General features: G+C 39.1%; 1 protein-coding gene and 2 long non-coding RNA genes across 3 annotated transcripts in view; 2 read left to right on the forward strand and 1 right to left on the reverse strand.

Annotated features, from left to right (window-relative positions):
- The window catches only part of LOC134297886 (uncharacterized), a 414,859-nt gene that overhangs the window by 373,466 nt on the left and 21,917 nt on the right, over positions 1–19,476 (forward strand). The window lies entirely within an intron of this gene.
- Positions 1–19,476, forward strand: part of serpini1 (serpin family I member 1) — a 128,485-nt gene that overhangs the window by 106,371 nt on the left and 2,638 nt on the right. The window contains exons 7-8 of the mRNA XM_062976740.1: positions 11,879–11,965; positions 16,198–16,287. Coding sequence (XP_062832810.1) covers positions 11,879–11,965; positions 16,198–16,287 — 177 coding nt within the window. The remainder of the gene's footprint in view (positions 1–11,878; positions 11,966–16,197; positions 16,288–19,476) is intronic.
- Positions 1–19,476, reverse strand: part of LOC134297887 (uncharacterized) — a 127,675-nt gene that overhangs the window by 74,664 nt on the left and 33,535 nt on the right. The gene's annotated exons all lie outside the window — the stretch shown is intronic.

Raw genomic sequence — 19,476 nt, forward strand, 5'->3', positions numbered from 1 at the left:
GAGTCAGATACTCTCGAGGAGCGAGAGAGAAAAAGACTGCGAGACATATTTGCAGCACCATCTGACGAAGAATCTTTCGAAGGGTTTACGGAAAGAATGGAGGAGGGGCTGGTTAGCTCAGAGGAGGATGAGATGGATTGGACTCGGGTAAGGGAGGAATTGGGGGCCACTGGCCATGATGGGGCAGAAGATGAATGGGGACCTTCAGGATTAGACCCATGGCTTAGCTGGAGGGATGGGACGGGATCCACAGCTGGAGATGCTGTTGGGCGTAGTCAGAGGTGTTCCAGCTCTGACGAGGAAAGTGATGAGGAAACGCCCGGGTTAAGGAGGACAGCTGACAGTGATGAAGATTTGTAACTGGCATAAAATGGGGCTTGGGAGCAATTGCAAATTGCGTCAGGCAAGGTAATCTGGGCAAACGCTTGGGATCCGTGTGTGTGTGGGACGCTTCCCTGAAGACTTGTGTACTTTCCTGTGCTGAGACGTAAGTTGATTGGAATCCAGGGTCAGACGGCGGGAGGGATTGTGTGGGCATTTGTTTGTGCAAACCTGTGCTTACTCTTATTAGCTTGACCTTCCGTCGTCTTTCTGACGGACGCCATCTCCTGCTTTGAGAACCCGGACTGAACTGACCACGGCTTGTCTTCCCCCCTTCTTGGACTTGGAAAAACTACAAACGTCTGCTTCTGGCTTTGATCTACGGAACGGAACTGGTCTACTCTACTTCTACAATCCTTGGCTGAATTGCTCGTGTTGGAGATCCTGTCTACTGTGTGTGTGTGGGAGCGACGCAAGTTACTCTAAGCACAGTGCTGGCAGCAGAGAGGAATCTGCTGCCAATTAGTTGCATTCTTTGTATCTTTTGTTCCTTGGCTTTCGTTCTGTTAATACCTAGGCTGAAGCAAGCAGTTTGTTTTTACCCGGATTAAACTCCGGTTTAATCCGGTTTATCTTTTGAACATTTACTTTTGTCCCTTTTTGCGCTTAAAGGCAAAAACTGCCTGGCCCTTGTGTTTTTACGGGCATTTTTGAGTTCTGTAATCTAATAAACTCTGTTACTTTGAATCTTGTGGCGTTCTGTCCTTGACATATACCTTGTATTCATAGCTTGAAGTCATTATTGGACATAATATTTTTTTAATAATTTTGTGCATGAAATTAAGTTTGCCTACATTAATCTTTCAGAAAGTAAAGGTATCACTATCTCGGCCACCCATGTGGACAATTTTAGATTTTAGAAGATTTCGCATTTAGAAATTCCGGATAAGGGGTGCTGAACCTCTACGGGGTTTACCAGAGTGAAAACTGGAGGGCACTATACTATTAATGATTGTGTGTGGTTCATTGATTATAATGTCACTGGGCAATATTCAGCTTCCTTTGTGCATTGAGAGGTGCTTCTGTTTGTGTGGAATTGAAATGTCCTCTCATGTGCCTCATGGGTATTGCCTTGTGGAAACATTCACCAGTAGTTTTTCAGGCAGTCTAAAACTGCCATTAGAAATAGAATTCAAAGTGACTGTGCACACATGGAATAGCAATTTATCTTGGTGTAGTGAAATGGAGACATATCCACTATTGATGTTATGTACCCTATGGGTTCAAGCTTGTTTTCACAGTGTGGAGATAGATTTATGAGAATGAGTAACTGTGACAGAATGATTGGGAGGTGTCACCATGGAAGTGTCACAGTGTTCCCTTACCCTAGGAAAATTTTCATAATTCAGAGAAAATGCAACAAATTCTGTTTGTTTATTTCCTACACCTATTATTTTGAACTAGTTTTCCATTCCAAAGATGTTCAAAGCATCATAGACATTTCCAGGGGAGGGGGGTTACTATGGTAGATTATAGCAGCAAAGTTAAAGCAGGGTTTCAAGGCACCTTAAGGACAAATAAATTTTATTAGCCGTAAATTTCAGTGGAGTGCAGCCCACTTGCATTTGATGTATTCATCAGGCACATAAAACATGCCTCCTTAAATACTTTTTTCTAAATAATCATCATATCAGTTAGTCAAAAAGCAATGCATTCTCAAAAGCATCACTGTGCTATGAAATAATGTATTTTAATTATCATAAAATGGGCTTGTCTGTTATTCCTTAATGATAACAGAATCCCCCAACATTCCCTGAAGTTTCATCCAGAACCTGCTAACAAGAGCTCTCAAGATCAATGGGCTCCCTCTGCCCTGCCTAGACTTTTAACAAGATATCAATCTTGTGCCTCGCTCTATTAAAACCTCTGTTTCCCATCTCCAATTAAGTCTGGCTGCAATACTTATTAAGTGTTCCCATTTATGTATTTGCTCCCGTCCCTGCCCTTTGTCCTCTGTACTTCTCTCCTGACGTTTGATGCCAATTTGGGTGGCTCAAGTTAGCAATAAGCACATTCTGGGGAGTTGGCTTATAGCCCACACAGCCGCCGGCCGAAAATTGCAAGGTCAGCTCGATGCTGAGAAGGAGGCCAGGCTGCAAGGAAGAGTGATGGGGCTCTGTTTTCCTGTTTGTACTTTCCAGAGCTAGCCATCTTACACAGGCATCCTCACCTGTTCTTGAAAGTAATTGCCCTTCTAAGAGTTTCAATATCCAGTTGTCTTTTCAGTTAATTGGTAAAACATTTCTGAACACCTTTCCAATCTGAAAAAATGGTATAAATATTTTAAAACTGTGTTGTGTATCTACTAACGAAAGGGGGGGGGCTTCAGCTTTGTGTACTCCCACCCACAGTCCCTTTGATATGTAATATGAAGTCTGTGTACTAATGGGGTACCTAATTTACCTGACCATGAATTAATATGAAAGGGAGGAGGAAGTGGAGTCCATCCAGCAACTCTAACCCAGAACTTTTAAAAAAGTTACTTTTTTACTTTAACTCTGTAATACAGTATGTAGCTCAAATCTAATTTAGAGCTTCGAAATACTACTTTTTTCACAGCTTTCAGAACCCCCAACCAATATAGATCCTATTTAATGTTGGCATAGCACCATCAGGCAGTAGCCTAGGAAGGCAACAGCTTCCCACTGAATATGATGGAGCTCAGTAAAACACACATAGCCAATCAATATCTGTGGCGGGGAGGGCAGACTATTTGACTTCCACCTGGCTGACATGACACATCCATTAGGCTTAGGTCCAGGGGCATATCAACATGGTCAAAAAAAGTCAAGCTCTTCTCTTACCGGCCTTGATTCTGACACACAATAAATGATCCCTTTAGCAGGGGAAGCACTTCTTTCAGGCTTTAGTGTGATAGAACAAAACTCACTCCTTGCTCCACAGTTTCTAGTAAAGTCCAGTCTGTTAATAAGCTTACAATCTTGGGGAGGGGGTTGGTGGTACAGATTTGCTGGGTGACACACATTATCCTATTGTCTGTTTGTTTGTTTGTTTACATGTCTACTGCTACTTCAGAGGTTAATGCTTTCTGACATTGAAGGTCCCTCTATTTTTGTCCTGGGAGGGAGTGTAGGCAGAAAGGGAGGCAATGGCAAATCCCTCCCAGCAGAAATGGTGGTCCCGAGCTGAAAGGAAGCGATATGGGCCTCCTTTCGCTGTTCACCTACCACCACCACTTATCAATGCAAAAATTAAGGAGAAAGAAAGGCAATGTGGTTTACCATTGCCTTCCTTTCTCTTTATTTCTGTGCTGTTTCCTTGCCAGCCAAAAAGCTTCCTGGAAGAGCCCTATTAGGAAAGTTACTTGCTCAGAATGAGGTTCCTTGCCATTATTAAGGGGTTGATCGGGCTACCTTCTTTCAGTAAAACACATAGCTGGATTCCTCAATCTGATATCCAAGCAAGGGTCATCCCCAACAGGGTTCTGCTAGAAAGCTGTTTGGTTGGGAAGGCAGCCACAGGCAATTTATGTCAGAGAAGGAAGTGAAATAAAATGGGCATGTGATTTTCAGTATGGATTCTTAAATGTAGATATGGAAATAATGGGATGAATTAGGGCCTGAATAATCTGAATTAGCACTGGATAATTTTTGGTGGCATAAACAAGGCCCTGACTGACCATGTTTCCCTATCTGAGCCTGAGATCTAATGAGATACCCTTGTCTCAGTCCCATGACTGATACGGATATGAAACAGGGACTTCTTGGTGGCTGCCTTTGGGCTCTGGAACTCCTTTCCTGGGAATCCTTTCATCTGGGAAAGTTTTTCTAATTTTAACAGCCTTTTGAGAATTGAAGATTTATAAAGCCTATGCTTTTGGGAGGATATTTTTTGTTTTTAGTGTTTTGTTTACTGTTTTTAAGTCTGCTATTTATCACTTTTAACTGTTTGTTAAATTGCTTTTAAATGTTGTTAGTAGTTTAATTCAATTTTAAAGTTGATCTCTCTAGCTGGCTTTTTTTTTCAAGTCAGCTGCCTTGAGCTTCCAATTTTGGAGACAGTTTTGTAGGGTATAAGCAAAAGCACAAAGAGGTAATTGGTATGGCATCTGGAAAACTGCTCACACTGGTGTTAAATCACCAAGACTATTCTGACCACTGGGTGTTTATAATCTAAAATAGTAACATTTAAAGATTTATTCCCTAGGTAACTGGTGATCCTTTTTATGGAAATAAGAACTCTCAGCTTTATGTTTTCAAAATCCAGATTATCCGGATTATTTTTGAATTATAGGTTTTAAAGTATTTATTGATGGACTTTAATAAACATTGGTTTTATATGCTAGTTCAATCAAAGTATTTATTGATGAACTTTAATAAACATTGATTTTATATTCTATTTCAATTATGTTATGTATTGTGCTATTTGTTGTCTTGATTAGTATTGATTCCAGGGGCCACAGTGAACCTATCCAAAGACTATATGTACCTCATGGGCTTTCCCCTGCCTTTCCCCTTTCCTTGACTACACTCCTTAGATGTCACTCCTTAAACTTCAACTCCATTGAAGTTTGAGGCAATATAGTGATTGTTCCCCCCACCCCTTTTGCAACCACACATTTGGTTTGGAAACAGAAACCACCTTGGTCAGACTTCTAGATGAGCAACTGTCATCAGTTTCATTTGAAGAGTGAAGCCCTAATGATTATTGTGGGTGTCTCAGTAGCTTTTATCATACTGAGTCAGAATCAGATTTATTTTATTTCCCTATGGCACAAAATCCATTATATAACTTCCTATTAATCTGGTTTGTCTGCCAGAGTAAATTAATACCTAAACTGCTATAGAACTGAGTTAAGACACAAACGTAAATTTAGTAAACTTTACTATGTGCAGACAATTCAAAATTCTTATACGGTCTCTTTGGCTATATAATTTCTCCTTAGATCAAGAGTAGTTAGGGTATCATCCATAGACCACTTGTAGCTCCCGAGACCATTTTTGTGCTTCCAGAGCCCACAAAAGATCCCAAACATTTTCAGATTTTTTTACTGCAAAATGTCCTATAACTGGTGTTAGGACATGTTCACCATGTTTAGGACCCCCACTGGACCAATATATGCCTAGAAGATACCCCTTTTATATATATACAGGAGGTGAATAGGATGTGACATTTACTACTGTTTTTTAAAAAATGAGCTCTCCTGGACTAATAACAGCTCAGGAAGCCCCAGAAATAGAGTGAAAATGTCCCATATGTGTTAGAGGCTTTTAGGGGCACTGTGGGCATGACCCCCACTGAATGTGAAGGTGTGTATGGACCTCCAATGTCTTCCTTTCACACTTGCCCACCCCTGATTTAATTGCATGGGGAACAGGGAAGAAGGCATAAAGATTGATGCCCAAATAAATGTAGTACAATCCAATTTGAATATTGTGATTCTTGCAGGTTACAGGGAAGCACACATGAGTTCATGAAGCCATCTAACTTGTTGTCTGCTCTCTGTAAAAAGTCTGATACTCCAATAATTGATAATCATAGGGCTACATACATTTCTAACATTATGGCTGTTGACCTATATACTCAGGCTAATAGCTTGTTTGTTTCTCATTTCTCTCACAAATTTACGTAGTTTGCTTATTACTGTGCCACTTTGTTGTTACTCCCAGTGGCAAAAGGTCCAACAGATATATTCTGTTTTTTGTTTTTAAATTAGTTGCATGCTCTATTTAATTCACTGCTGTGCCATTCTAGCAAAAGAGAGCGAGAAAAATGTCTATGCACATTTTTTCCCAATCTGTTCACAATTTTGTATACTTTTGCTTACATTTTCTCACAGATGCTATTTTATGCTGCTAAGTGTGAATTCAAACCCAGGTCTCATGGAATCCTAACCCACTACTCCGCGTGGCTCTCAAGTGACTGTAGGAACTTTTGTATTATTTTGTTATGTAGACTGGAAAAACCAAATCCACTTAAATCTTTATAACCATAGTTTTTATTATCTAGTCAACCATTCTCATGCTAGGCAGATTGTCATTCCTGGAGCATTGTATTGTTTAGGATAATTGGTTAGTTTTATTCAAGGTGATGTCCTGTGTAGTAGGGGTTATTTCTGTTTGTTTAAACTGAATACCCAGATGGGCATCAAATTAAAATGCAATTCCCCTTCATCTAAATGTCATAAGGAGAGGATCAGTAAGGCTTAGCTGGAACTGATAATTTGCTCTCTGGGTGAACTGTCATGGCCGATGGCTTCCATTTAAGTGGAGTGATGAATCTTAATCCCAAGGAGGATAGCACCTTTAAAATTCAGACTAAAACTCAGAGCAGGTTCACCACCGCACTGAAAATGGAAGCCATGGTAAGGATGACTCATTTGTGTTCTTCTAGTACTCTTGTAAAAATGGCAGTAACTTTGCATTTAACAGCTTGTAGGGGAAAATGCAAACAACCAATACAACATGGATCAACAGGAGGCTAGAAGAGGACTCCTTCTCTAAGGATCTGCTTGGAAGAGGGTGATTTTAAAACTACTCAGCTAAGAAGTTTTTTTTTTTGTTTTGTTTTTGTTTTTTTGTGTCAGGAGCAACCGGAGTTGCTTTTGGAGTGAGCAAGGGATTTCACCCATTTAAATCCCCATATTTGGGTATTTAAATCCAGCTGCTGTATGTTTATGAAATTTGTGGCATCAAATTTGGATAATGTCTAATAGAACTGAAAGGAACTCTACATATGATTTAAATTATGCTTTAAGCAGATTGAAACTATTCCGTGCAACATTGCTATGGCCAATTTGTCACCTGGTGGTTGTTATTCTCCATATTTTTTTCCAATCTGGCTCTCGAATGACAGAAACACAGTCTACCTCCAAGGTCCTTTTAAAGCCTTACTAGCCTGATAGAAGGAGTTAAAGTTTACTCTCCATTGGCACAGTGTTTGGGAAGCTAGGTTTACTTCTACACAATGCGGTAGCAGAAGGACAACTCTGCACACATCAAAGAAGATATCTTGTAACTAAGAATTGGGAACATGTGGTTCTCCAGATGCTCATGGACTGCTGTTCTTATCATTTCTCCCCATTGGTTCATAGGGGTTTCAGTTCAGATATATCTGGAGGGCAACAAAATACCCAGTTCTCCTTTTAACATTGCAACTTGTCTGTAGGAACTGCTCATCTCTGGCTTCAACCCAAAGATATGACATTCAAAGGCCTGTGACTGTATGAATGTGGTCAGTCAAGCAGATCCCTTAATGTCCTAATCCCACCAGGCAACATTTCATGTTAAGGATGAATAGTCTGGCTTGTGAGCTTTACAGGCTTTAAAATGTTACTGCAGTATACTGTTTTTAAGACAAATCTACAGAAAACCATCTTTCTCAACACAGCTCTTAGGCTCAAATCGGACTTGACATTTGTCACAAGCTGTGCCCTCACGGACCTGTTTTGCTTTAATCTGGGAAGGAATTGAGCTGGGTCAGGGCAACGGGACAGTAGAAACCCTGCACCTGCTGTTCATATTTACAAGAAGAAAGGTGACCTTGACCTGACCTTTCTGGTCAATAGCCTCTTAACATGTTTTTAAAGATGCCAATATCAGTATTTCTCCTATAGCTTTTGCCTGCAGATATAGGTGCAGGCACAAAATGTCAGAAATGTCAGAACCTAGAAAAGTTTCTTTTTTCATTTCAGTGACCAGAACTCTCCATCCAACAGGGCCACTGATGATATGTCTTGGCCTGTGCTACTATCATACATGACTTGCCAGACAGAAAACATTATTTTTATGGCCTTCAAGTCTTACTTACCCCAATGTACAATTCTCCCTTCATCAGGAAAATAAAGACCAAAAGTACAGCATGTAATGATTGCTGTTGTTGTTATCATCTTTATTTATATCTCACCTTGTTAGTAGCACAAGTCCTAAGACAGTTTTGTTACTGTTGCATACCTTCAAGTCATTTCTGACCCTAAGGCAACTCTATCACAGAGTTTTCCTCGCAAGATTTTGTTCAGAAGAAGTTTTGCCTTTGCCTTCCTCTGAAGCTAAAAAAGTGAGTTTGCCCAGGGTTACACAACGAGTTTTCCAAATAGGAATTTGAACCCTGCTGTCCAAAGCTGTAGTACTCAGACCACTAAGTCATACTAGCGTTCCTAAAACAGTTTACAAAATGCAGCTAAATACCAAAGTTAAAAAGAACAATCAGTAACTATGTTTAAAACATTAGTGTGACACAGTTTTAAACTATATTTAAAACATAATGAAAATACAGACACGGTGCATCCCACTACAAGTTCAGTCTAATGCCGCAAGTTAAAAACCAAAACCTGTCTAAATGGAAAGTTCTTTGTCTGCCAGGAGAAGGACATCATCTGGGAATCACAAAACATATAGTTTTAAAATCATACAAATAATAGAAATTATATAATTAAGCCAAAAGTTTAATTTAAAGCAGTTTAAAAAAGACCATTGAAATTACAAATAACCTGTACACCATATTCTGAAAGGCTTCAGCCAAAATAAAAGACTTGCCTATGAAAGGAGAGCAGGGAGGATACCAGTCTGGCTTCGTTAGGAAGGATGTTCCAGTGCTTGTGAGCAACCACCAAGAAAGACATCTCCCATATACTCTTCAAATTTATTTGTGAGTATGATGGAACAGAGAAGGTGGCCCACCATCCTCACAGGCTATAAGGTAAAAGATAAAAGTTTTCCCCTGACATTAAGTCTAGTTGTGTCCAATTATGGGGGTTGGTTCTCATCTCCATTTCTAAGCCGAAGAGCCAGTGTTGTCCATAAACGCCTCCAAGGTCATGTGGCCGGCATGACTGCATGGAGCGCCATTATCTTCCTGCCTAAGCGTTACCTATTGATCTACTCCCATTTGCATGTTTTTGAACTGCTATGTTGGCAGAAGCAGGGGCTAACAGCAGGATCACACCCCACTCCCTGGATTTGAACCACAGACCTTTCGATCAGCAAGTTCAGCTCAGTAGTTTAACCTGCTGTGCCACCAGGCTATATGGAGAACAATTCAGATAATGTGGAGCTATGACTACAACTCCCAAAATCTCCCAACCATCAGTGGCCATGCTGACAGTGGGATTTCAAAAGATGTACTTCTGGAAAGTAACTTTTACATATTCTGAGCCATCTATGAGTTTGATACAACAGTGCATCAAAGAGCGAGGCAGCAACTTCTTCCACTGGCAGATGCCCTGGTGACACTAAAGGGGAGCGAGTCAAAAATTCAGTTACCTGGTGCCTTAAAATAAGACTCAAATGTTGGGAAACAACCACCAAAAAGGTTGTTGCCTTGGTAGTCCCTTTGCATTGGGGAGGCATCTCCAAAGCCTGGCTATTGTCAGAAGCAGAGTGTTGAGCTTGGCTGATCTGTTTCTTGATCCAGCCAAACTGTTCTCTTGCTCTCACTTCTTAACACACTTTATTTAGCTTTTGCAATGTGCTGATGAAGCAAGTCCTGAGACTGGGCTATAAAGCACAAAAAACAGCAGATGCCGTGAATTAGCTTTACATTTTATCCACAGGATGAATGTTTTGTGGAAGAGTTGTACTTTGTCCCTTTTTAGCAGTACCCAAACCAAGAGAGAACCTGAAACCACAGATCTGGTTTTTTTTCTTGAGCAAACTAACTCCTCTACCATTAAAAGATTACGTTATTTATAGAAGATCATAGTGCATTAGACATAGAGAAGATTAATGAGTTCCATGGTAGTGTTCCTCATTTTTCTCCATGAATAAAGGAGACATCCCAGGTGGTACTGGAAAGGCTGTTCACCGTTTGCCTTTATTTAATTAAATACCCAGCAATCATTTTGAAGCTCTCTTTTTGAAAGACTGTCTTTAAATTACTTGGAGCTCTGCCTTGAAGCTCTTGCATTTCTCACAGATGCTGGTTTCCTTTTTAATTATCTGCCAGGTAGGAATATGAAAAAGAATGCAATATTCCTTCCCTCTTGCCTCCATTTAAAAAGGTTTTGTCTAAGCATGTGAATTAATGTATATAAATTGCTGTTTCTGTTTTTGTCCATATATTCTTGATTTCAAGTGTGATGGTCCAATGACTTTGGTTCAACAGCATCTGCTCTCTTTTGAGTTAGTGCTAATGGGATGGTTTGTAAGGATCTATTTTCCTTCTAACATTTTGTTTGTTTACATGTAGTGGGAGATGCCAAAATTCAGTAAGGATCCTAGTTCTGTCTCTGTGATCTCCATTTAACATGATCACTAAGGGTTTGTGACTGCATGCCGTCAGATCAGCTCAGACTTATAGTGACCTTATCACGGGAAGTTGGCTGGGCCTTTCTATAATGCTTAAAGAGTGCAACTTTCCCAAGGTCACCCAGTATATTTCCATTGTTGTGTGAGGTTCTTAACCCCGGTTTACCAAACACTTAAACCACTACCATAATGACTCTCCATCAAAAGACAGATAGTAGAAAAGACTTCTGTATGGGACATTGAAAATGTAACAGCCAATCAGAATACATATTTCATGCACTATAAGTAGACCTATGATCTGATCCAATGGTTCTCAAATTTGGGTTCCAAGTTCTTGCTAGACATCAGTTCCTAGAAGCCTCAGCTATTTATGTCCTGTGGTCAGAAATTCTGGGAATTGCATTTAAACGGTATCTGTGATTCAAAGGTTTCAGAGCTTCTGTTCTGAGTAGCTTCCAAGGGTCTGATCGACTTATAATTCACATGAAGCTCAATATAGTCCTAGGTGTGTTGGGTACATTAGGGAGGTCTGCCCTCACCACAATTATTCATTCCTAGTTAATGAGACAATTTGGTTCATAGAACATATAGTGATGAGCAGGAGGATGTTGTTGTGAATAGATGGTTGTGTTGGGTGGTCTGAAGACATACTAGACTTCCATTAGGTATATTATGTATTTTGTGATTTTTAGGATAAAGAATCTCTTGGGGATTCTTTTCAGCTGATTTAGTGCAGATGCTTCTTTACTTTTTACTTTTACTGCTTTCTTTTCACATACTCATTGTTGGGCTGTCATAGACATACATGATAGTTAAAAGCTAGTTTTCTGCAGTATCTCATCTTAGCTCTTATTAGCTGTCCCAAACATAGGTGGGAAATGGGAGTGGGTGGACTGAGTCAGAAGGAAGTGTGATACACAAACAGCTTTAACCAGCACTGGCCATCTGGATAGGGTAGAAAATAGTAAAATAATATTTATTGCTAAAAAGCCTGTGGTTCTCTCCTGCCTGTCCATGTTTGTTTGGAGGTCTGTCTATTGTGCTGTATGGAATAAACAAAAATAGCATCTTTACCACTGCAAACTCAGAAAGAGAAGTGAACTAATAAAAGATTAATTTTTATAGTATAGTCACATCCCAGTGAAATAAATAGTATCCATCCATCTTGATTTCCAGTTGTGGATTTTGGAACGACCACTATATTTCCTCTGATGTTAGCAGAAAGAAACAGATCATGGGTGGAAATCCTACATGCATTTCTTACTATTCTTTGACTTTTGTTTCTCCTCCAGACAACAAAGACCTTTACCTTTCAAAAGCAGTTCACAAGTCTGTCCTTGAAGTTAATGAAGAAGGCTCTGAAGCAGCTGCTGCCTCAGGTAAATGCTATGGAAATTGTGGACGTAATGACAAGGACAGGCTCTTAGGTGGCATGATTAAGAGTAGGGATTGAATATGCAAATGTTCATAAAATTGTTTTAATTTTGATATGTAGGACCTGATCGTTATCGGGTTGCTGTGAGGTTTTTGGGCTGTATGGCCATGTTCCAGCAGCATTTTCTCCTGACATATCACCTACATTATTTAATTAGAAGAACCTTGGACTTATGAGAATGATTGCAATTTGAGACTTGCATAAAATTCCCGCAAAAAAATTCAAAAATTGTTGTTTTTTGCAGAAAGCAGCACTTTATGTACAGGAAATGTAGTTATCTGCAGGGAGAACAAAATTTTCTCACAGAAAATAATATTTCAATGCAGAAATATTTTCCATGCAGAAAAGATTTGTTTCCTTCCTAAAAATGCCACAACTGGATATTTATTCTGGATACAATTTGCACATGATTGATTTGCATAGAAAATATATTTTTTTCTGCACAGGACATAATAATTCTATAGAGACATACTATTTTCCATTATGTTTTCTGTGCACCACAATGATATGCAAATTTTACAGCTGGTCATTTTGTGTTTGGCCAGTACATGTGGAACTGAAAAATATGTTTGTCTCATTTTTTAAATAAAAATCTATCAAACTTTGAAAATATCTTCATTAAATCAGTAGAAACAATAGAAACAGAGAATGGTGGTAAGTGAAACTAACATATTTGTCCCTCTGAATGTAATGTGCTACTTGCAACCAGCTTTGACTGATAGAGGAAAATCAAAAGATGGTGATCAGGTTCTACACATCAGCCTGGTGATCCAGTTTGTATGATACTATGATTGGCCAGTCTTGGCTCCATCACACAAAGTGGATCCCCAGGCTGATATGTAAAACCTGATCATCATCTTTCATCTTTTGATTCTTCTCTATCATAATAGTTAATGAGGAACAATTTTGCTACTTACAAATGGCTTTGACTGGAATACTTTTTAGTATGCTTTCTAGCCGTTTGCCTATATTTCCCATTGGCAGATGCGCAAGTCATTCATTTAGAATGAAAGCTTCAGATATTATAGGTACACTATCTTTTGGCTCTGTTGCATACGTTCTGAAACAAATATTAATGAATAGTATTAAAAAAAAGACAATGCCATAACTTGATAGAGCCCCAAAAAGCCATGGGTCCATTATTCAAAGATGCTGTAGAAAAACTGAACTATTCTTGTGTTGCTATCTGTGTCTCTGTAACATTTTAAAGGTATGTGTGATCCAAATGAGCAAATCTGCTTTCTGAGATCTGAAGCTTGGTAACATTTGTTTTTCCTGGTGAACAATTGTTAAATGACCATTCCAACTCTGTGTGCTTTTTGGAGTTGTAGTGCGTAATCTAAACTGCAAACCCCAAAGTTCTGTAGCTCATTCTCAGCCATGATTTCTTCTACTCCTCCTGGAGCCTTGGGTTTGTTTTTCCTTGCACAGTGTTGTACTAGCAGCAGGGTCCCATTACCCAACTACAGCACCAATCTCAGGAGCTAAAGATTGTTTTGATTTAGATATTGGGGATATTATATTGGAGCCCCATTGCAACTATACAATAAAACATAGGATTAGACTGGGAGATATTTTCAGTTCTGAGCTGCCTGGAAACAGTGTTAGAGGAATGTGGTTATGTTTGGATAACAGCATGGTATATGAATAATGGAGAAAAGCTGGCTTTCTAGCAATTATGGAAGGCCCAGATGGTCGAGCCATTTGCTTGTCAGATGCAAATATTGGTTTTTTCCCCACTAGCAAGTAATTTTTGTTGCTGCTTTAATTTGTATCATGAATTGATATTGCTAGACACTATTTTTTCATAAGTAGAAAGGCAAGTCTCTTTATGATGAGGCTCATTCTCAGCTGATCAGAATGTGACATTCCTCTAATGGTGCAAATCGATTATTGCTGTCATGCCTGGACATGCCTCAACATTTTTTTTCTTTCTTGTCCTCCCACACAGCAATATGTCAATTCAATAAAAATAAAAGTTAATAAAATTCTTGGAAAACATAAACCTCTAGAGTAGAGTTATTAAAGACTTCCAAATTTAATTAAAAGTAAACGCTGTCTCGCTGCTAATATGTTTGGCCCACAGTATTCCCTTTGTGTACCAGATATTAAAAATTAAATCTTCTCACCCTAAGACCTCTCTCAGCAACAAATATCTGAGGAATAGAAGTTCTCATCATTCTGGACTATTTTTAGCACTCTCCGTTTTCCTACTTCTCAATCTTCAAATTCTCTATGGATTTATCATATTAAAGCACGCTGATTATTCCTTTACTACAATTGATGCAATAAAAAAGAGATAGCTATTATAATGGGAAGGCTGTAGGGTGGCTATAAATGTCACCGTCTGCAGGTATTCAGCATTAATATGTTAAAAGGTTCTCATGCAAGGACAGACAAGTCTTGCCTCGATTAGCCAGATCGCCCTTTAGTTGATATATGTCAAACATCTGACTAAATAGGCCCTACGACCCTTTATCAAGGTATGAACTAGGGCCAATGCCCATGGGGCAAGAACCCATCACATCTGCATAACCTTTGGCCAAGTATCATTCTGTATGAGGCACTATGCATATAGAGCATCATTTAGACCAATATTTGACTAGTGCCGTGAATGACAGCATCTAGACGCAGTTAGTTAAACTCTTCATGAATGGCCCTTTCATTCATTTTGTACAGATGAAGATATGCAGTGGTTCTCCATTAACCTTCTGCATGTTTGGTGGTGGCAAGACACTTGAGTGTCAATTGTAGAACCTGTGGGCAACAACTGGAGAAATCAGTGAAAGGAATAGTACTGGCCACTAGTATTTTTCTGTGCTTTAATTCAAGACCCTGATTGGCTTGAAATTTCATTACTTGAAGCAGAACCTGTGATGTGTGTGTGTGCCTGGAAACTTGTTTTAATTTGTTAGATTGTTTAATATGCATTTAGGGTAGTAACAGGCAAAGTGTGGTCTCTTGGGACTATGATGGGTATTAACATCACCCCCAGTTCAGAAATTCAAAATTTGTCCATAATATTTTTGTGCTCCAAATTACCCCCAAAATTCTCTCTTGGAACCACTAGATCAGTTTGGTCCCTAAAGCACAAAGGTGAACAGGAATTGACATTGCTTCCTTCCTGTTTTTTAAATGCATCTACTAGGCCTAAAATGGTGCAAGAAGATCCAAAAGCATAGTGGAAAATGCCTTCTTATTCCTTTGTGGGAATTTTGGAGCGAAACGATTTTTTCCTTTTGGCAGGAGTAGGTACAGTGGGGGCATGGCCCATCAAGGTATCGGGGAGCATTATGTATCCCCCTAGACTTTCATAAATGCTTTCTCCTCTTTTAGACTTATTACATTAATCTTTATCCTTAAACATTGGTACAGATTTCATTGTTCATCATTGACTTTATTTATATGCTTCTTTAGACCCTGTGTTCTAGGGAAAAATATAAATATTTTAATGAAAAAAATAAAATATTGCCTTTCATAACCTGCTTGTAAACTTCCAAGAGATCTTTGGTGATCCAGTGTAGAAAAGAAGATAAATTAAAAGAAGTCATACTTTGGATTAGCACAATGGATTTTGTGCTTCAGTGAAAGAATTTGGCGAGTGTATGTATCTTTGGAAGAGAAGCTATAATTTTTACAGTGGCATTTGCAAAATATATGCATTTATAGGTACTGAATTTTTAAAACTCAGAATGTAAACTTCTGAAAAGTAGAAGTGGGCTGCACAGAATGACCGTGACCAAGCAGAACTAGTGTGGAATATGTTTTGCTGAGTGTGTTCAATATCTCTGCCTCGCCGAACCCATCTGAGTGGTGGAACATAATCTATTTCTTGTGGAAGGGAATGGCCATCATAACTCTCTCCCAAAGTCCTGCATCTGTGTAAGTTATAATCCGCTCCTCTAGCAGCAGAAATAAATTGCCCCACCACCAGTTGTTAATCATTCCCAGAGCATAACTAGACATATTCATTTCTTTCCAAGTCTCCCTTCGTTTTAGATTGGATTGCTAGCTCTCTGTCTTACTGACAATCCATGTTGGCAAGGGAGATTTTTAATTTCTCTTTGTGCAGTTTCTATGTGTCTTTACTGGTGTGAAATAGAATGAAAGTGAGAAATAGTAAGGAAAGAGTGTTGCCTCAAACGATACCATGTTGTCTTCTCTTCCCCTCTTCAGGAATGATAGCCATTAGTAGAATGGCAGTGCTGTACCCACAGGTGATCGTGGACCACCCTTTTTTCTTTGTGGTTCGGAACAGAAGAACAGGTCAGTACATCATCTCTCCTACTTTTTTTCCATCTTAGTACTGGTGACCCCTCTATAGAAACTTAGATAGGCACATATATACCATATCCCCAGGATTGGACTTAGCATCAGGTGGCCACATCTGGTAAGAAATGTTGATAAATATGTGGCAGTAACATGCAGAAGCATCAAATTTTGTCTGCTCAGCCCTCCCAACACCACCTAAACTAGCCTGCCCTTCCCACCCTGCAATTGTGACAAAAACATCCAATTTCCTGTGCTACTATAAGATTCTGCTCCCATTTCACATGAAATGGAAGAGATCTGGCCCTTGAACCATCTTATATTTACCATGTCAAATAATTTGTCTGTCCAGCCCAATGTTGTTTAGACCAGATCTTTGTGATCTCCGGTGAATGTCTTTCACGCCATCTTCAATCCTTTTATTTATTTATTTTTTACCTGGGAGGTAAAGTAGAAATAATGCAGAGGCAGTCTTTCAAATAAGACACTCTATAATAGAAACAAATACACTGGTAATGAATGAGCAATTGAGCATGCCTTATTAGAAATGCAACTTTAGTCAACATTATGCTTTTCTAATGAGTCTGATTACCACTCTGAGTCCTATATCAGGAGAAAGATAGGATAAAATAAATACAATGCAATGCAATGCAATACTGGCTGCAGCTCATAGTGACTTCTTATAAAGAGAGAAAGCCTGGAAACACATGGCCGAATTTTTGAAAAGTAATATTTTTGACCTCTGTAAGTAGATGAGTATGTTTTAATATATGTTGATTCTCTGTTCATATGCATTCATTCCCAAATGGCAGACACATACCAAGTATTTGAAATTCATCCTAACACATGGGAATTGTATGGGACAAGCAATATGTGGATTGGGTTAATTTAAAATTCTAAACCAGAGCAAAAGGAATTTCTGAGACCGCATATAGATGATGATGATGATGATGATGATGATAAATCTTTATTCATATTCCACTTTTCTCCCTCACTGAACTGTACAAACAACAATCCAAATATATAAATCAAAACCAATAAGACAATAAATAAATCTAAACATCTTAAAATGAGCAATTTAAATAACAAATACAATATAAATTCATATTCATGTGACGTTCAGACCCTCCAGGACTGATGGGAAAATTGGTGGCTGGCTGTCAGTGCCTCCAGACTCCCTTGGACCATCATTTATAGTTCAGCCCAAACTGAACTGTAAATTACTTGTTCTGGAACCCTTTTAGTTCACCATTTGAAATATGTTCCAGAAGTCATCTTCACTGTTTAACTTCTTTCAAATGCCCACTTTGCAAACACAGAAGTAACTTTTTGACTGGCTCCAGTTTTGGTTTGCTTTTCTTTTAAGTGAGAGGCATTTCTGACTTCCTGCTGAAAATTGGCCCCAAAACCATCTAAAATTGCCCATCGCTGTTTTAAACACTCTCATTAATGTTTCTGGCCCCGGAGGGGGGAAGGGTTTTGGAGCACAATACCTTGTCACTGATTTTAAAATAATAATAAAAGATTTCTGAGAAACCAGCCTGATGCAAGGCAGTATGAATGCCTGCAATTTGCAAGAGAGAGCTGAAATCTCAAATCTGTAGTTGCCTTCTTAAAATTTCTGTCCTGCTGTCTCCCTTTCATCTCTACTGAGGGAAAGCTGTCTTTGATATTTCAAGTGCATTGTCTCAGTCAGATCATCAGGTTTGGAGTCTTGTGTAACATTGTTTGCTGGCTATGGCAGTAGAATTGTAAAAATTCTTTGATCCGAGAGCATCCAGGATATCGGTATGATCTGTTATTTATGTGCTGGACAGGAAGACCGATGAGAATTGCCTCCTGTATAATAGAACAGATTGATTTAAGAGTGCATGGGGGAAACTGGCTGTATTCTTGGGTCAGGGTAGAAACTGAGTGCTGGAGCACGTGCTTTGCATTCAAGAAGGTCTCAAGCTCAATTCCCAATGTCATCAATTAAAAAGAATTTTGGGGTCCCTAGACTACAGAAATACTATATGAGAATTGAGAAAACCACCTGTCAGTCTGTTTAGACAGCTCTGGGTGAAAAGATGAGTGATCAGATTAACAGTGCAATCCTGTGCATGGCTTCCCAGAGGCAAGGCTTACTGGCCAGTCTTATTCCCTCCCTGATAAGTGGATATTGGAATGCAAGCTGGGTAGTGAATGAAGTAGTGGTCTATATCAGGGTGGGCAACTATATAGAGGACAATGGGCAATTCCCTACATACACAACCCCCACCACAGGGGACTACAGAGCAAAAATTCAGGTATTTGAAGGAGAGTATGGGATCCTGAGGTAGGGTGTGTATATTTTAAATGTTTTCATGTGATTGTGGATCTTTCTGTATAGTTTGGGATAAACATTGCCAGAAAACTGGACTGAATTTTATTTAATTAGGGGTTGAGGAACTTCAGGGACCATATATGAATGGGGTCCAAAAGTTGGTTGTGACCCACATTCCACATAGTGTCCACCCACTTCTGTATAAGAATGCCTAACATTTTAAAGTGTGTTGGCTTCAACTAGAGCTTGGAAATGGTACTTTGGGGGCTATTGGTCCCAGATTGTGTCCCTGGATAAAAATAGAAATATGACATCTTACCAATACAATAGGTGAGATAAAAATTTCCTTCTATAGAAACTCATTATCTAAACCAGTAAGTCCTGGATTATTTTGGATATAGCTGGTCCAAGAAAATGTGCTTTTTTAATTGAAAATTTAATGTAATTGACATCCAGTCCAAATCTTTGCAAAATCCAAAAGTAATAGGAAACATTGTCTGTCCTCCTCTTTTTTCTCAGTAAACATCCAAACTGATTGAAAAATTCCAGATTTTGTTCCTATTCTTTCTGACATTGTACTGGGTTAAACTCAACTGACTTGGGGATCTGGTTTTTAAAAGTGATTCATTGTAGTGGGAGAAAAAAGAAAATATTCTGAAAGAAACTAACATGTATGAACCCCCAAAATAAGATTGAAAAGATTAGGAACAAGATCATAGAATCATAGAGTTGGAAGAGACCTCATGGACCTTTTAATCCAACCCCCTGACATGCAGGAGAAGCACTATCAAAGCATCTCAACAAGGCCTCTGTTGAAAAGCCTCCAAAGAAGTAGCTTCCACCAAACTCTGAGGCAGTGAGTTCCACTATTGAATGGCTCT

This window comes from Anolis carolinensis, chromosome 3 (assembly GCF_035594765.1).
Source record: "Anolis carolinensis isolate JA03-04 chromosome 3, rAnoCar3.1.pri, whole genome shotgun sequence".
Classification (NCBI taxonomy): Eukaryota; Metazoa; Chordata; class Lepidosauria; order Squamata; family Dactyloidae; genus Anolis; species Anolis carolinensis.